Consider the following 16,256-nt stretch of genomic DNA (forward strand, 5'->3'; position numbering starts at 1 on the left):
GATTTAGACAGTCAGGGGAGACTGTGTGGTTTAGACAGTCAGGGGGAGACTGTGTGTTTTAGACAGTCAGGGGGAGACTGTGTGATTTAGACAGTCAGGGGGAGACTGTGTGATTTAGACAGTCAGGGGGAGACTGTGTGATTTAGACAGTCAGGGGGAGACTGTGTGATTTAGACAGTCAGGGGGAGACTGTGTGATTTAGACAGTCAGGGGGAGACTGTGTGATTTAGACAGTCAGGGGGAGACTGTGTGTTTTAGACAGTTAGGGGGAGACTGTGTGATTTAGACAGTCAGGGGGAGACTGTGTGATTTAGACAGTCAGGGGGAGACTGTGTGATTTAGACAGTCAGGGGGAGACTGTGTGATTTAGACAGTCAGGGGGAGACTGTGTGATTTAGACAGTCAGGGGGAGACTGTGTGATTTAGACAGTCAGGGGGAGACTGTGTGATTTAGACAGTCAGGGGGAGACTGTGTGATTTAGACAGTCAGGGGGAGACTGTGTGATTTAGACAGTCAGGGGGAGACTGTGTGTTTTAGACAGTTAGGGGGAGACTGTGTGATTTAGACAGTCAGGGGGAGACTGTGTGATTTAGACAGTCAGGGGGAGACTGTGTGATTTAGACAGTCAGGGGGAGACTGTGTGATTTAGACAGTCAGGGGAGACTGTGTGATTTAGACAGTCAGGGGAGACTGTGTGGTTTAGACAGTCAGGGGGAGACTGTGTGTTTTAGACAGTCAGGGGGAGACTGTGTGATTTAGACAGTCGGGGGGAGACTGTGTTTTAGACAGTCAGGGGGAGACTGTGTGATTTAGACAGTCAGGGGGAGACTGTGTGATTTAAACAGTCAGGGGGAGACTGTGTGATTTAGACAGTCAGGGGGAGACTGTGTGATTTAGACAGTCAGGGGAGACTGTGTGATTTAGACAGTCAGGGGGGACTGTGTGATTTAGACAGTCAGGGGGAGACTGTGTGATTTAGACAGTCAGGGGGAGACTGTGTGTTTTAGACAGTCAGGGGGAGACTGTGTGATTTAGACAGTCAGGGGGAGACTGTGTGATTTAAACAGTCAGGGGGAGACTGTGTTTTAGACAGTCAGGGGGAGACTGTGTTTTAGACAGTCAGGGGGAGACTGTGTGATTTAGACAGTCAGGGGGAGACTGTGTGATTTAGACAGTCAGGGGGAGACTGTGTGATTTAGACAGTCAGGGGGAGACTGTGTGATTTGGAGAGTCAGGGGGAGACTGTGTGATTTAGACAGTCAGGGGGAGACTGTGTGATTTAAACAGTCAGGGGGAGACTGTGTGATTTAGACAGTCAGGGGGAGACTGTGTGATTTAGACAGTCAGGGGGAGACTGTGTGTTTTAGACAGTCAGGGGGAGACTGTGTGATTTAGACAGTCAGGGGGAGACTGTGTGATTTAGACAGTCAGGGGGAGACTGTGTGATTTAGACAGTCAGGGGAGACTGTGTGATTTAGACAGTCAGGGGAGACTGTGTGGTTTAGACAGTCAGGGGGAGACTGTGTGTTTTAGACAGTCAGGGGGAGACTGTGTGATTTAGACAGTCGGGGGGAGACTGTGTTTTAGACAGTCAGGGGGAGACTGTGTGATTTAGACAGTCAGGGGGAGACTGTGTGATTTAAACAGTCAGGGGGAGACTGTGTGATTTAGACAGTCAGGGGGAGACTGTGTGATTTAGACAGTCAGGGGAGACTGTGTGATTTAGACAGTCAGGGGGGACTGTGTGATTTAGACAGTCAGGGGGAGACTGTGTGATTTAGACAGTCAGGGGGAGACTGTGTGATTTAGACAGTCGGGGGGAGACTGTGTGATTTAGACAGTCAGGGGGAGACTGTGTGATTTAGACAGTCAGGGGGAGACTGTGTGATTTAGACAGTCAGGGGGAGACTGTGTGATTTAGACAGTTAGGGGGAGACTGTGTGATTTAGACAGTCAGGGGGAGACTGTGTGATTTAGACAGTCAGGGGGAGACTGTGTGATTTAGACAGTCAGGGGGAGACTGTGTGATTTAGACAGTCAGGGGGAGACTGTGTGATTTAGACAGTCAGGGGGAGACTGTGTGTTTTAGACAGTTAGGGGGAGACTGTGTGATTTAGACAGTCAGGGGGAGACTGTGTGATTTAGACAGTCAGGGGGAGACTGTGTGATTTAGACAGTCAGGGGGAGACTGTGTGATTTAGACAGTCAGGGGGAGACTGTGTGATTTAGACAGTCAGGGGGAGACTGTGTGATTTAGACAGTCAGGGGGAGACTGTGTGATTTAGACAGTCAGGGGGAGACTGTGTGATTTAGACAGTCAGGGGGAGACTGTGTGTTTTAGACAGTTAGGGGGAGACTGTGTGATTTAGACAGTCAGGGGGAGACTGTGTGATTTAGACAGTCAGGGGGAGACTGTGTGATTTAGACAGTCAGGGGGAGACTGTGTGATTTAGACAGTCAGGGGAGACTGTGTGATTTAGACAGTCAGGGGAGACTGTGTGGTTTAGACAGTCAGGGGGAGACTGTGTGTTTTAGACAGTCAGGGGGAGACTGTGTGATTTAGACAGTCGGGGGGAGACTGTGTTTTAGACAGTCAGGGGGAGACTGTGTGATTTAGACAGTCAGGGGGAGACTGTGTGATTTAAACAGTCAGGGGGAGACTGTGTGATTTAGACAGTCAGGGGGAGACTGTGTGATTTAGACAGTCAGGGGAGACTGTGTGATTTAGACAGTCAGGGGGGACTGTGTGATTTAGACAGTCAGGGGGAGACTGTGTGATTTAGACAGTCAGGGGGAGACTGTGTGTTTTAGACAGTCAGGGGGAGACTGTGTGATTTAGACAGTCAGGGGGAGACTGTGTGTTTTAGACAGTCAGGGGGAGACTGTGTGATTTAGACAGTCAGGGGGAGACTGTGTGATTTAGACAGTCAGGGGAGACTGTGTGATTTAGACAGTCGGGGGGAGACTGTGTTTTAAACAGTCAGGGGGAGACTGTGTGATTCAAACAGTCAGGGGGAGACTGTGTGATTTAGACAGTCAGGGGGAGACTGTGTGATTTAGACAGTCAGGGGGAGACTGTGTGATTTAGACAGTCAGGGGGAGACTGTGTGATTTAGACAGTCAGGGGGAGACTGTGTGATTTAGACAGTCAGGGGGAGACTGTGTGATTTAGACAGTCAGGGGGAGACTGTGTGATTTAGACAGTCAGGGGGAGACTGTGTGATTTAGACAGTCAGGGGGAGACTGTGTGATTTAAACAGTCAGGGGGAGACTGTGTGATTTAGACAGTCAGGGGGAGACTGTGTGATTTAGACAGTCAGGGGGAGACTGTGTGATTTAGACAGTCAGGGGGAGACTGTGTGTTTTAGACAGTCAGGGGGAGACTGTGTGATTTAGACAGTCAGGGGGAGACTGTGTGATTTAGACAGTTAGGGGGAGACTGTGTGATTTAGACAGTCAGGGGGAGACTGTGTGATTTAGACAGTCAGGGGGAGACTGTGTGATTTAGACAGTCAGGGGGAGACTGTGTGATTTAGACAGTCAGGGGGAGACTGTGTGATTTAGACAGTCAGGGGGAGACTGTGTGTTTTAGACAGTTAGGGGGAGACTGTGTGATTTAGACAGTCAGGGGGAGACTGTGTGATTTAGACAGTCAGGGGGAGACTGTGTGATTTAGACAGTCAGGGGGAGACTGTGTGATTTAGACAGTCAGGGGGAGACTGTGTGATTTAGACAGTCAGGGGGAGACTGTGTGATTTAGACAGTCAGGGGGAGACTGTGTGATTTAGACAGTCAGGGGGAGACTGTGTGATTTAGACAGTCAGGGGGAGACTGTGTGATTTAGACAGTCAGGGGGAGACTGTGTGTTTTAGACAGTTAGGGGGAGACTGTGTGATTTAGACAGTCAGGGGGAGACTGTGTGATTTAGACAGTCAGGGGGAGACTGTGTGATTTAGACAGTCAGGGGGAGACTGTGTGATTTAGACAGTCAGGGGAGACTGTGTGATTTAGACAGTCAGGGGAGACTGTGTGGTTTAGACAGTCAGGGGGAGACTGTGTGTTTTAGACAGTCAGGGGGAGACTGTGTGATTTAGACAGTCGGGGGGAGACTGTGTTTTAGACAGTCAGGGGGAGACTGTGTGATTTAGACAGTCAGGGGGAGACTGTGTGATTTAAACAGTCAGGGGGAGACTGTGTGATTTAGACAGTCAGGGGAGACTGTGTGATTTAGACAGTCAGGGGGGACTGTGTGATTTAGACAGTCAGGGGGAGACTGTGTGATTTAGACAGTCAGGGGGAGACTGTGTGTTTTAGACAGTCAGGGGGAGACTGTGTGATTTAGACAGTCAGGGGGAGACTGTGTGATTTAAACAGTCAGGGGGAGACTGTGTTTTAGACAGTCAGGGGGAGACTGTGTTTTAGACAGTCAGGGGGAGACTGTGTGATTTAGACAGTCAGGGGGAGACTGTGTGATTTAGACAGTCAGGGGGAGACTGTGTGATTTAGACAGTCAGGGGGAGACTGTGTGATTTGGAGAGTCAGGGGGAGACTGTGTGATTTAGACAGTCAGGGGGAGACTGTGTGATTTAAACAGTCAGGGGGAGACTGTGTGATTTAGACAGTCAGGGGGAGACTGTGTGATTTAGACAGTCAGGGGGAGACTGTGTGATTTAGACAGTCAGGGGGAGACTGTGTGATTTAGACAGTCAGGGGAGACTGTGTGATTTAGACAGTCAGGGGGGACTGTGTGATTTAGACAGTCAGGGGGAGACTGTGTGATTTAGACAGTCAGGGGGAGACTGTGTGTTTTAGACAGTCAGGGGGAGACTGTGTGATTTAGACAGTCAGGGGGAGACTGTGTGATTTAAACAGTCAGGGGGAGACTGTGTTTTAGACAGTCAGGGGGAGACTGTGTTTTAGACAGTCAGGGGGAGACTGTGTTTTAGACAGTCAGGGGGAGACTGTGTGATTTAGACAGTCAGGGGGAGACTGTGTGATTTAGACAGTCAGGGGGAGACTGTGTGATTTAGACAGTCAGGGGGAGACTGTGTGATTTGGAGAGTCAGGGGGAGACTGTGTGATTTAGACAGTCAGGGGGAGACTGTGTGATTTAAACAGTCAGGGGGAGACTGTGTGATTTAGACAGTCAGGGGGAGACTGTGTGATTTAGACAGTCAGGGGGAGACTGTGTGTTTTAGACAGTCAGGGGGAGACTGTGTGATTTAGACAGTCAGGGGGAGACTGTGTGATTTAGACAGTCAGGGGGAGACTGTGTGATTTAGACAGTCAGGGGAGACTGTGTGATTTAGACAGTCAGGGGAGACTGTGTGGTTTAGACAGTCAGGGGGAGACTGTGTGTTTTAGACAGTCAGGGGGAGACTGTGTGATTTAGACAGTCGGGGGGAGACTGTGTTTTAGACAGTCAGGGGGAGACTGTGTGATTTAGACAGTCAGGGGGAGACTGTGTGATTTAAACAGTCAGGGGGAGACTGTGTGATTTAGACAGTCAGGGGGAGACTGTGTGATTTAGACAGTCAGGGGAGACTGTGTGATTTAGACAGTCAGGGGGGACTGTGTGATTTAGACAGTCAGGGGGAGACTGTGTGATTTAGACAGTCAGGGGGAGACTGTGTGATTTAGACAGTCGGGGGGAGACTGTGTGATTTAGACAGTCAGGGGGAGACTGTGTGTTTTAGACAGTCAGGGGGAGACTGTGTGATTTAGACAGTCAGGGGGAGACTGTGTGATTTAGACAGTTAGGGGGAGACTGTGTGATTTAGACAGTCAGGGGGAGACTGTGTGATTTAGACAGTCAGGGGGAGACTGTGTGATTTAGACAGTCAGGGGGAGACTGTGTGATTTAGACAGTCAGGGGGAGACTGTGTGATTTAGACAGTCAGGGGGAGACTGTGTGTTTTAGACAGTTAGGGGGAGACTGTGTGATTTAGACAGTCAGGGGGAGACTGTGTGATTTAGACAGTCAGGGGGAGACTGTGTGATTTAGACAGTCAGGGGGAGACTGTGTGATTTAGACAGTCAGGGGGAGACTGTGTGATTTAGACAGTCAGGGGGAGACTGTGTGATTTAGACAGTCAGGGGGAGACTGTGTGATTTAGACAGTCAGGGGGAGACTGTGTGATTTAGACAGTCAGGGGGAGACTGTGTGATTTAGACAGTCAGGGGGAGACTGTGTGATTTAGACAGTCAGGGGGAGACTGTGTGATTTAAACAGTCAGGGGGAGACTGTGTGATTTAGACAGTCAGGGGGAGACTGTGTGATTTAGACAGTCAGGGGGAGACTGTGTGATTTAGACAGTCAGGGGGAGACTGTGTGTTTTAGACAGTCAGGGGGAGACTGTGTGATTTAGACAGTCAGGGGGAGACTGTGTGATTTAGACAGTTAGGGGGAGACTGTGTGATTTAGACAGTCAGGGGGAGACTGTGTGATTTAGACAGTCAGGGGGAGACTGTGTGATTTAGACAGTCAGGGGGAGACTGTGTGATTTAGACAGTCAGGGGGAGACTGTGTGATTTAGACAGTCAGGGGGAGACTGTGTGATTTAGACAGTCAGGGGGAGACTGTGTGATTTAGACAGTCAGGGGGAGACTGTGTGATTTAGACAGTCAGGGGGAGACTGTGTGTTTTAGACAGTTAGGGGGAGACTGTGTGATTTAGACAGTCAGGGGGAGACTGTGTGATTTAGACAGTCAGGGGGAGACTGTGTGATTTAGACAGTCAGGGGGAGACTGTGTGATTTAGACAGTCAGGGGAGACTGTGTGATTTAGACAGTCAGGGGAGACTGTGTGGTTTAGACAGTCAGGGGGAGACTGTGTGTTTTAGACAGTCAGGGGGAGACTGTGTGATTTAGACAGTCGGGGGGAGACTGTGTTTTAGACAGTCAGGGGGAGACTGTGTGATTTAGACAGTCAGGGGGAGACTGTGTGATTTAAACAGTCAGGGGGAGACTGTGTGATTTAGACAGTCAGGGGGAGACTGTGTGATTTAGACAGTCAGGGGAGACTGTGTGATTTAGACAGTCAGGGGGGACTGTGTGATTTAGACAGTCAGGGGGAGACTGTGTGATTTAGACAGTCAGGGGGAGACTGTGTGTTTTAGACAGTCAGGGGGAGACTGTGTGATTTAGACAGTCAGGGGGAGACTGTGTGTTTTAGACAGTCAGGGGGAGACTGTGTGATTTAGACAGTCAGGGGGAGACTGTGTGATTTAGACAGTCAGGGGAGACTGTGTGATTTAGACAGTCGGGGGGAGACTGTGTTTTAAACAGTCAGGGGGAGACTGTGTGATTTAAACAGTCAGGGGGAGACTGTGTGATTTAGACAGTCAGGGGGAGACTGTGTGATTTAGACAGTCAGGGGGAGACTGTGTGATTTAGACAGTCAGGGGGAGACTGTGTGATTTAGACAGTCAGGGGGAGACTGTGTGATTTAGACAGTCAGGGGGAGACTGTGTGATTTAGACAGTCAGGGGGAGACTGTGTGATTTAGACAGTCAGGGGGAGACTGTGTGATTTAAACAGTCAGGGGGAGACTGTGTGATTTAGACAGTCAGGGGGAGACTGTGTGATTTAGACAGTCAGGGGGAGACTGTGTGATTTAGACAGTCAGGGGGAGACTGTGTGTTTTAGACAGTCAGGGGGAGACTGTGTGATTTAGACAGTCAGGGGGAGACTGTGTGATTTAGACAGTTAGGGGGAGACTGTGTGATTTAGACAGTCAGGGGGAGACTGTGTGATTTAGACAGTCAGGGGGAGACTGTGTGATTTAGACAGTCAGGGGGAGACTGTGTGATTTAGACAGTCAGGGGGAGACTGTGTGTTTTAGACAGTCAGGGGGAGACTGTGTGATTTAGACAGTCAGGGGGAGACTGTGTGATTTAGACAGTCAGGGGGAGACTGTGTGATTTAGACAGTCAGGGGGAGACTGTGTGATTTAGACAGTCAGGGGGAGACTGTGTGATTTAGACAGTCAGGGGGAGACTGTGTGATTTAGACAGTCAGGGGGAGACTGTGTGATTTAGACAGTCAGGGGGAGACTGTGTGATTTAGACAGTCAGGGGGAGACTGTGTGATTTAGACAGTCAGGGGGAGACTGTGTGTTTTAGACAGTTAGGGGGAGACTGTGTGATTTAGACAGTCAGGGGGAGACTGTGTGATTTAGACAGTCAGGGGGAGACTGTGTGATTTAGACAGTCAGGGGGAGACTGTGTGATTTAGACAGTCAGGGGAGACTGTGTGATTTAGACAGTCAGGGGAGACTGTGTGGTTTAGACAGTCAGGGGGAGACTGTGTGTTTTAGACAGTCAGGGGGAGACTGTGTGATTTAGACAGTCGGGGGGAGACTGTGTTTTAGACAGTCAGGGGGAGACTGTGTGATTTAGACAGTCAGGGGGAGACTGTGTGATTTAAACAGTCAGGGGGAGACTGTGTGATTTAGACAGTCAGGGGGAGACTGTGTGATTTAGACAGTCAGGGGAGACTGTGTGATTTAGACAGTCAGGGGGGACTGTGTGATTTAGACAGTCAGGGGGAGACTGTGTGATTTAGACAGTCAGGGGGAGACTGTGTGTTTTAGACAGTCAGGGGGAGACTGTGTGATTTAGACAGTCAGGGGGAGACTGTGTGATTTAAACAGTCAGGGGGAGACTGTGTTTTAGACAGTCAGGGGGAGACTGTGTTTTAGACAGTCAGGGGGAGACTGTGTGATTTAGACAGTCAGGGGGAGACTGTGTGATTTAGACAGTCAGGGGGAGACTGTGTGATTTAGACAGTCAGGGGGAGACTGTGTGATTTGGAGAGTCAGGGGGAGACTGTGTGATTTAGACAGTCAGGGGGAGACTGTGTGATTTAAACAGTCAGGGGGAGACTGTGTGATTTAGACAGTCAGGGGGAGACTGTGTGATTTAGACAGTCAGGGGGAGACTGTGTGTTTTAGACAGTCAGGGGGAGACTGTGTGATTTAGACAGTCAGGGGGAGACTGTGTGATTTAGACAGTCAGGGGGAGACTGTGTGATTTAGACAGTCAGGGGGAGACTGTGTGATTTAGACAGTCAGGGGGAGACTGTGTGATTTAGACAGTTAGGGGGAGACTGTGTGTTTTAGACAGTCAGGGGGAGACTGTGTGATTTAGACAGTCAGGGGGAGACTGTGTGTTTTAGACAGTTAGGGGGAGACTGTGTGATTTAGACAGTCAGGGGGAGACTGTGTGATTTAGACAGTCAGGGGGGGACTGTGTGTTTTAGACAGTTAGGGGGAGACTGTGTGTTTTAGACAGTTAGGGGGAGACTGTGTGATTTAGACAGTCAGGGGGAGACTGTGTGATTTAGACAGTTAGGGGGAGACTGTGTGATTTAGACAGTCAGGGGGAGACTGTGTGATTTAGACAGTCAGGGGGAGACTGTGTGATTTAGACAGTCAGGGGGAGACTGTGTGATTTAGACAGTCAGGGGGAGACTGTGTGATTTAGACAGTCAGGGGGATTGTGGTATTGGCAGAGATGCAGTAAACAGCGTTCCCGATCCACCATGATGTGATCACATTAAACAACAATGTGTCACTGTGAAACAGATGTGTCTTATTCTCAGGCTGTTTACACTTCAGAGAGGACTGTGTCTGTTGTTAGAATGCACTTAAGATCACACAGTATAAAATATTAAAGTTTGTGTGTGAAATTCAATATACACTCTGGATAGCTTTCCTTTGACCCAAGCCAGAAGCAATCTTTAATCGCTTCCAAATAAACAATTCAACTTTTTTACAGTACAGAGATGCCCTGGTTTATCAGTGCTCTGAGGGCGGTGGGGGTTTTACAGTACAGAGATGCCCTGGTTTATCAGTGCTCTGAGGGCGGTGGGGGTTTTACAGTACAGAGCTGCCCTGGTTTATCAGTGCTCTGAGGGCGGTGGGGGTTTTACAGTACAGAGATGCCCTGGTTTATCAGTGCTCTAAGGGCGTGGGGGTTTTACAGTACAGAGATGCCCTGGTTTATCAGTGCTCTGATGGCATGGGGGTTTTACAGTACAGAGATGCCCTGGTTTATCAGTGTTCTGAGGGCGGTGGGGGTTTTACAGTACAGAGCTGCCCTGGTTTATCAGTGTTCTGAGGGCGGTGGGGGTTTTACAGTACAGAGATGCCCTGGTTTATCAGTGCTCTGAGGGCGGTGGGGGTTTTACAGTACAGAGATGCCCTGGTTTATCAGTGCTCTGAGGGCGGTGGGGGTTTTACAGTACAGAGATGCCCTGGTTTATCAGTGCTCTGAGGGCGGTGGGGGTTTTACAGTACAGAGATGCCCTGGTTTATCAGTGCTCTGAGGGCGGTGGGGGTTTTACAGTACAGAGATGCCCTGGTTTATCAGTGCTCTGAGGGCGTGGTGGTTTTACAGTACAGAGACAGTCAGTCAGGCAGTGAGACAGTTAACCAACCAGACAGCCAGTCACTGTCAGCCAGTCAGGCAGTGAGACAGTTAACCAACCAGAAAGTCAGTCACTGTCAGCCAGTCAGGCAGTGAGACAGTTAACCAACCAGCCAGCCAGGCAGTGAGACAGTTAACCAACCAGACAGTCAGTCAGTGAGACAGTTAACCAACCAGACAGTCAGTCACTGTCAGCCAGTCAGGCAGTGAGACAGTTAACCAACCAGCCAGTGAGACAGTTAACCAACCAGCCAGTCAGGCAATGAGACAGTTAACCAACCAGCCAGTCAGGCAGTGAGACAGTGACGTCCTCCAGTATGGGCCTCAGCATGCAGCTCTGTTTCTCTCTCTGACTGATGTGAGTGATGTGAGGGTGGTGTGCAGAGTGATTAAATCACATAGTAAATCATCAGCCTCTAATGTAATGAAGGTCTCAGATCCAATCTCTCACTCTCACATTCTCTTGTTCTCTCTCTCTCTCACGCTCTCTCTCCCTCTTTTTCTCTGTCTCTCTCATTCCTCTCGGGTCTCTCTCTGAGGGTGGTCTCAGTCTACAGTACAGTCGTCTTTTAGTCCATCAGAGTTTGATTATGAACAGCAGAGGCATTTGAAAATCTCATTCCGTTGTTGGAGTCCATGGAGGATGTTTCTTAGAACACGTACACATTACATCACATGACAGGAAGACACCGGAGACAGAGAAGGTGTGAGACTGTCTCTGAGCGTGCTTACTTCCACTGGACTCCGTGATCATATGAGACGTATGGTGTTAAACAGGACGAATGCAGCTACGCTCGTCCTGTCACAGACCTGCTAGGATCATCCCTCCTTCATTAAAGGCAGAAGAGAAGACGTAAAGGAGCTTCTTTTCTCTTCCTGTCTGTTGACCTCTTCTCCTCCCGATCAGCTCTGCTTCATTAGGCAGCTTCAGCTGGAAGAGAATGTGCATCACACACGCAGAAGGAGAGGGTGGTGATGTGTCTCCCGACGGGTTCATTCATACCGTGGCGTGGCGTGGAGCTCCATGCGCGGACATGTGTAGGAACCATGGCTGTGTGAAAGATGTGCACATCCCAAATCTCCATTCTGGGGTCAACAGCTGAGTTACAGTAATTCTGTGAATAATGAGAAATGATATAATGGTTATCAGGATAGGAAACCTACACGTTATTAACCTGCAACTCATATTAACTTGCAAATCATGCAGAAACAAACCCTATGAATGCTAATTGATGTAATGGTTACCAGGAAAGGAAGCCTAGTGTATCTGTTAAGCTGCTCGTCAGGCTGAAACAAACCATAATGACTTCTATCATGGTGTTGTCTAACACATCATCCCAACACAATTTAGATGATTGTGAGGTCGAGTTGGTCTCTGACACAGGAGGTTGGTGGCACCTTAATGGGGGAGGACAGGCTCGTGGTAATGGCTGGACCGGAATCAGTGGAATGGTATCAAATACATCAGACACATGGTTTCCATGGTTTCCAAGTGTTTGATAACATTCCATTCGCTCCGTTCCAGCCATTATTATGAGCCGTCCTCCCCTCAGCAGCCTCCAATGGTCTCTGAATATCCTCATGGATGATAAAAGTCGACTTCTCCCTTCTTTTCTCCTCTCCTTTCTCCTCTCCTTTCTTCTCTTCTCCTCTATTCTTCTCCTCTCTTCTCTTCTCCTCTCTTCTCTTCTCCTCTCTTCTGTCTCCTCTCTTCTGTCTCCTCTCTTCTCTTCTCTTCTCCTCTCTTCTGTCTCCTCTCTTCTCCTCTCTTCTCTTCTCCTCTCTTCTGTCTCCTCTCTTCTCCTCTCTTCTCTTCTCTTCTCCTCTCTTCTGTCTCCTCTCTTCTCTTCTCCTCTCTTCTGTCTCCTCTCTTCTCTTCTCTTCTCTTCTCCTCTCTTCTGTCTCCTCTCTTCTCCTCTCTTCTCTTCTCTTCTCCTCTCTTCTGTCTCCTCTCTTCTCTTCTCTTCTCTCTTCTCCTCTCCTCTCTTCTCTTCTCCTCTCTTCTCTTCTCCTCTCTTCTGTCTCCTCTCTTCCCTCTCCTGTCCTGTCCTGTAGCTGTCAGAGTGTAAGGAGCGTATGTTGGAGCTAGAGAAGGCCTTGGAGGATCCAGGACAGGAGAACAGGGCCAGAGAGCTGGAGGGGAACGACCCATCTCCTGTTGAACTCATCCAGAAGATAGAACAGGTAAAAGCCTACAGTACTGAAGCTGCTTTACAGTCCTGCAGGCAGATTTCAGAACAGTGGGAAGGTCTGAGTCTAAACGGGCAGTGTATCTGAAGGAGACTAGGAACACAAACTATGCCACTTTACTTGAGGGAAGGTGAAGTCATCAATCAAGATTACCACCAATGAATCACATCCCGTCGTTATAATTGATTGAGGTTGAAGGTGTGTGTGTGTGTGTGTGTGTGTTCAGCTGGAGGTTGGCTTGGCGGAGCGGGAAGAGCTGCTCCTGGAGAAGGACTTGGTGTTTGAGCAGGTGACCCGGCTTTCTCAGCGAATCAGAGCTAAGGCCGAGAACGGCAAGCAGGACACACTGCAGCTAGCCAAGAAGGTACACACACACACACACACACACACACACACACACACACACAAAGGAAGCAGCCAAGAAGGCATCTACTGCCAAACTCATCTATCCACACACTCACAGTCGGGGTAGAGGATCTTGGAGCGTGGTGGCTCCATGTGCCTGGTGCAGCCTAGCAGACTGACTGCCCTCTCACCCCGGCTCCCTGCAGGGCCCAGCCCAGTGTCTCCTGGATGAAGTATCACCTGCCCACCAGGCCAAGGCTGTTAGTTATCTCAATGAGTCAATGAGCCATGTTACACACACACAGCCTCACAAAGACACACGCTCCCTAACACACACACAGCCAATGAGCCATGTTACACACACACAGCCTCACAAAGACACACGCTCCCTAACACACACACAGCCAATGAGCCATGTTACACACACACATAGCCAATGAGCCAAAGTTGCTGTGCACTCTGAGGCAAATCCTCTCAGCACGCTTAGATAACCTCACTGGGCCCCAGCAGCCAGCATGCCAAGCTGAGGCTCTGGGATCTGGAGGATGTTAGATATTAGTTTATCTGGAGGATATTAGAAATTAGTTTGATCTGGAGGATGTTAGATATCAGTTTATCTGGAGGATGTCAGATATTAGTTTATCTGGAGGATGTTAGATATTAGTTTATCTGGAGGATGTTATATATCAGTTTATCTGGAGGATGTCAGATATTAGTTTATCTGGAGGATGTTAGATATCAGTTTATCTGGAGGATGTTAGATATTAGTTTATCTGGAGGATGTTAGATATCAGTTTATCTGGAGGATGTTAGATATTAGTTTATCTGGAGGATGTCAGATATTAGTTTATCTGGAGGATGTTAGATTGATCTGGAGGATGTCAGATATTAGTTTATCTGGAGGATGTTAGATATCAGTTTATCTGGAGGATGTTAGATATTAGTTTATCTGGAGGATGTTATATATCAGTTTATCTGGAGGATATTAGATTGATCTGGAGGATGTTAGATATTAGATTGATCTGGAGGATGTTAGATATTAGTTTATCTGGAGGATGTTAGATTGATCTGGAGGATGTTAGATATCAGTTTATCTGGAGGATGTCAGATATCAGTTTATCTGGAGGATGTTAGATTGATCTGGAGGATGTTAGATATTAGTTTATCTGGAGGATGTTAGATTGATCTGGAGGATGTTAGATATGAGTTTATCTGGAGGATGTTAGATATTAGTTTATCTGGAGGATGTTAGATTGATCTGGAGGATGTTAGATATTAGTTTATCTGGAGGATGTTAGATATTAGTTTATCTGGAGGATATTAGATTGATCTGGAGGATGTTAGATATTAGTTTATCTGGAGGATGTTAGATATTAGTTTATCTGGAGGATGTCAGATATCAGTTTATCTGGAGGATATTAGGTATTAGTTTATCTGGAGGATGTTTTATTGATCTGGAGGATGTTAGATATTAGTTTATCTGGAGGATGTTAGATATTAGTTTATCTGGAGGATGTCAGATATCAGTTTATCTGGAGGATGTTAGATATCAGTTTATCTGGAGGATGTTAGATTGATCTGGAGGATGTTAGATATTAGTTTATCTGGCGGATGTTAGATATCAGTTTATCTGGAGGATGTTAGATATCAGTTTATCTGGAGGATGTTAGATTGATCTGGAGGATGTTATATATTAGTTTATCTGGAGGATGTTAGATTGATCTGGAGGATGTTAGATATTAGTTTATCTGGAGGATGTTAGATATCAGTTTATCTGGAGGATGTTAGATATTAGTTTATCTGGAGGATATTAGTTTATCTGGAGGATGTTAGATATTAGTTTATCTGGAGGATGTTAGATATCAGTTTATCTGGAGGATGTTAGATATTAGTTTATCTGGAGCATATTAGTTTATCTGGAGGATGTTAGATATTAGTTTATCTGGAGGATGTTAGATATTAGTTTATCTGGAGGATGTTAGATATTAGTTTATCTGGAGGATGTCAGATATTAGTTTATCTGGAGGATGTTAGATATCAGTTTATCTGGAGGATGTTAGATATCAGTTTATCTGGAGGATGTTAGATATTAGTTTATCTGGAGGATGTTAGATATTAGTTTATCTGGAGGATGTTATATATCAGTTTATCTGGAGGATATTAGATTGATCTGGAGGATGTTAGATATTAGATTGATCTGGAGGATGTTAGATATTAGTTTATCTGGAGGATGTTAGATTGATCTGGAGGATGTTAGATATCAGTTTATCTGGAGGATGTCAGATATCAGTTTATCTGGAGGATGTTAGATTGATCTGGAGGATGTTAGATATTAGTTTATCTGGAGGATGTTAGATTGATCTGGAGGATGTTAGATATTAGTTTATCTGGAGGATGTTAGATATCAGTTTATCTGGAGGATGTTAGATATTAGTTTATCTGGAGGATATTAGTTTATCTGGAGGATGTTAGATATTAGTTTATCTGGAGGATGTTAGATATCAGTTTATCTGGAGGATGTTAGATATTAGTTTATCTGGAGCATATTAGTTTATCTGGAGGATGTTAGATATTAGTTTATCTGGAGGATGTTAGATATTAGTTTATCTGGAGGATGTTAGATATTAGTTTATCTGGAGGATGTCAGATATTAGTTTATCTGGAGGATGTTAGATATCAGTTTATCTGGAGGATGTTAGATATCAGTTTATCTGGAGGATGTTAGATATTAGTTTATCTGGAGGATGTTAGATATTAGTTTATCTGGAGGATGTTATATATCAGTTTATCTGGAGGATATTAGATTGATCTGGAGGATGTTAGATATTAGATTGATCTGGAGGATGTTAGATATTAGTTTATCTGGAGGATGTTAGATTGATCTGGAGGATGTTAGATATCAGTTTATCTGGAGGATGTCAGATATCAGTTTATCTGGAGGATGTTAGATTGATCTGGAGGATGTTAGATATTAGTTTATCTGGAGGATGTTAGATTGATCTGGAGGATGTTAGATATGAGTTTATCTGGAGGATGTTAGATATTAGTTTATCTGGAGGATGTTAGATTGATCTGGAGGATGTTAGATATTAGTTTATCTGGAGGATGTTAGATATTAGTTTATCTGGAGGATATTAGATTGATCTGGAGGATGTTAGATATTAGTTTATCTGGAGGATGTTAGATATTAGTTTATCTGGAGGATGTCAGATATCAGTTTATCTGGAGGATATTAGGTATTAGTTTATCTGGAGGATGTTTTATTGATCTGGAGGATGTTAGATATTAGT

At 46.8% G+C, this 16,256-nt stretch overlaps 1 protein-coding gene across 2 annotated transcripts in view; it reads left to right on the forward strand.

The window, feature by feature from the left end:
• Nucleotides 1-16,256, forward strand: part of LOC110531894 (coiled-coil domain-containing protein 146) — a 92,527-nt gene that overhangs the window by 68,740 nt on the left and 7,531 nt on the right. For both annotated transcript variants that reach the window (XM_090201136.1, XM_090201135.1), the window contains exons 17-18: nucleotides 12,487-12,615; nucleotides 12,848-12,985. In XM_090201136.1, the coding sequence (XP_090057262.1) occupies nucleotides 12,487-12,615; nucleotides 12,848-12,985 (267 nt within the window). The remainder of the gene's footprint in view (nucleotides 1-12,486; nucleotides 12,616-12,847; nucleotides 12,986-16,256) is intronic.

This window comes from Oncorhynchus mykiss, chromosome 15, assembly GCF_057628025.1.
Source record: "Oncorhynchus mykiss isolate SJ-2025 chromosome 15, ASM5762802v1, whole genome shotgun sequence".
In the NCBI taxonomy this organism is placed as follows: domain Eukaryota; kingdom Metazoa; phylum Chordata; class Actinopteri; order Salmoniformes; family Salmonidae; genus Oncorhynchus; species Oncorhynchus mykiss.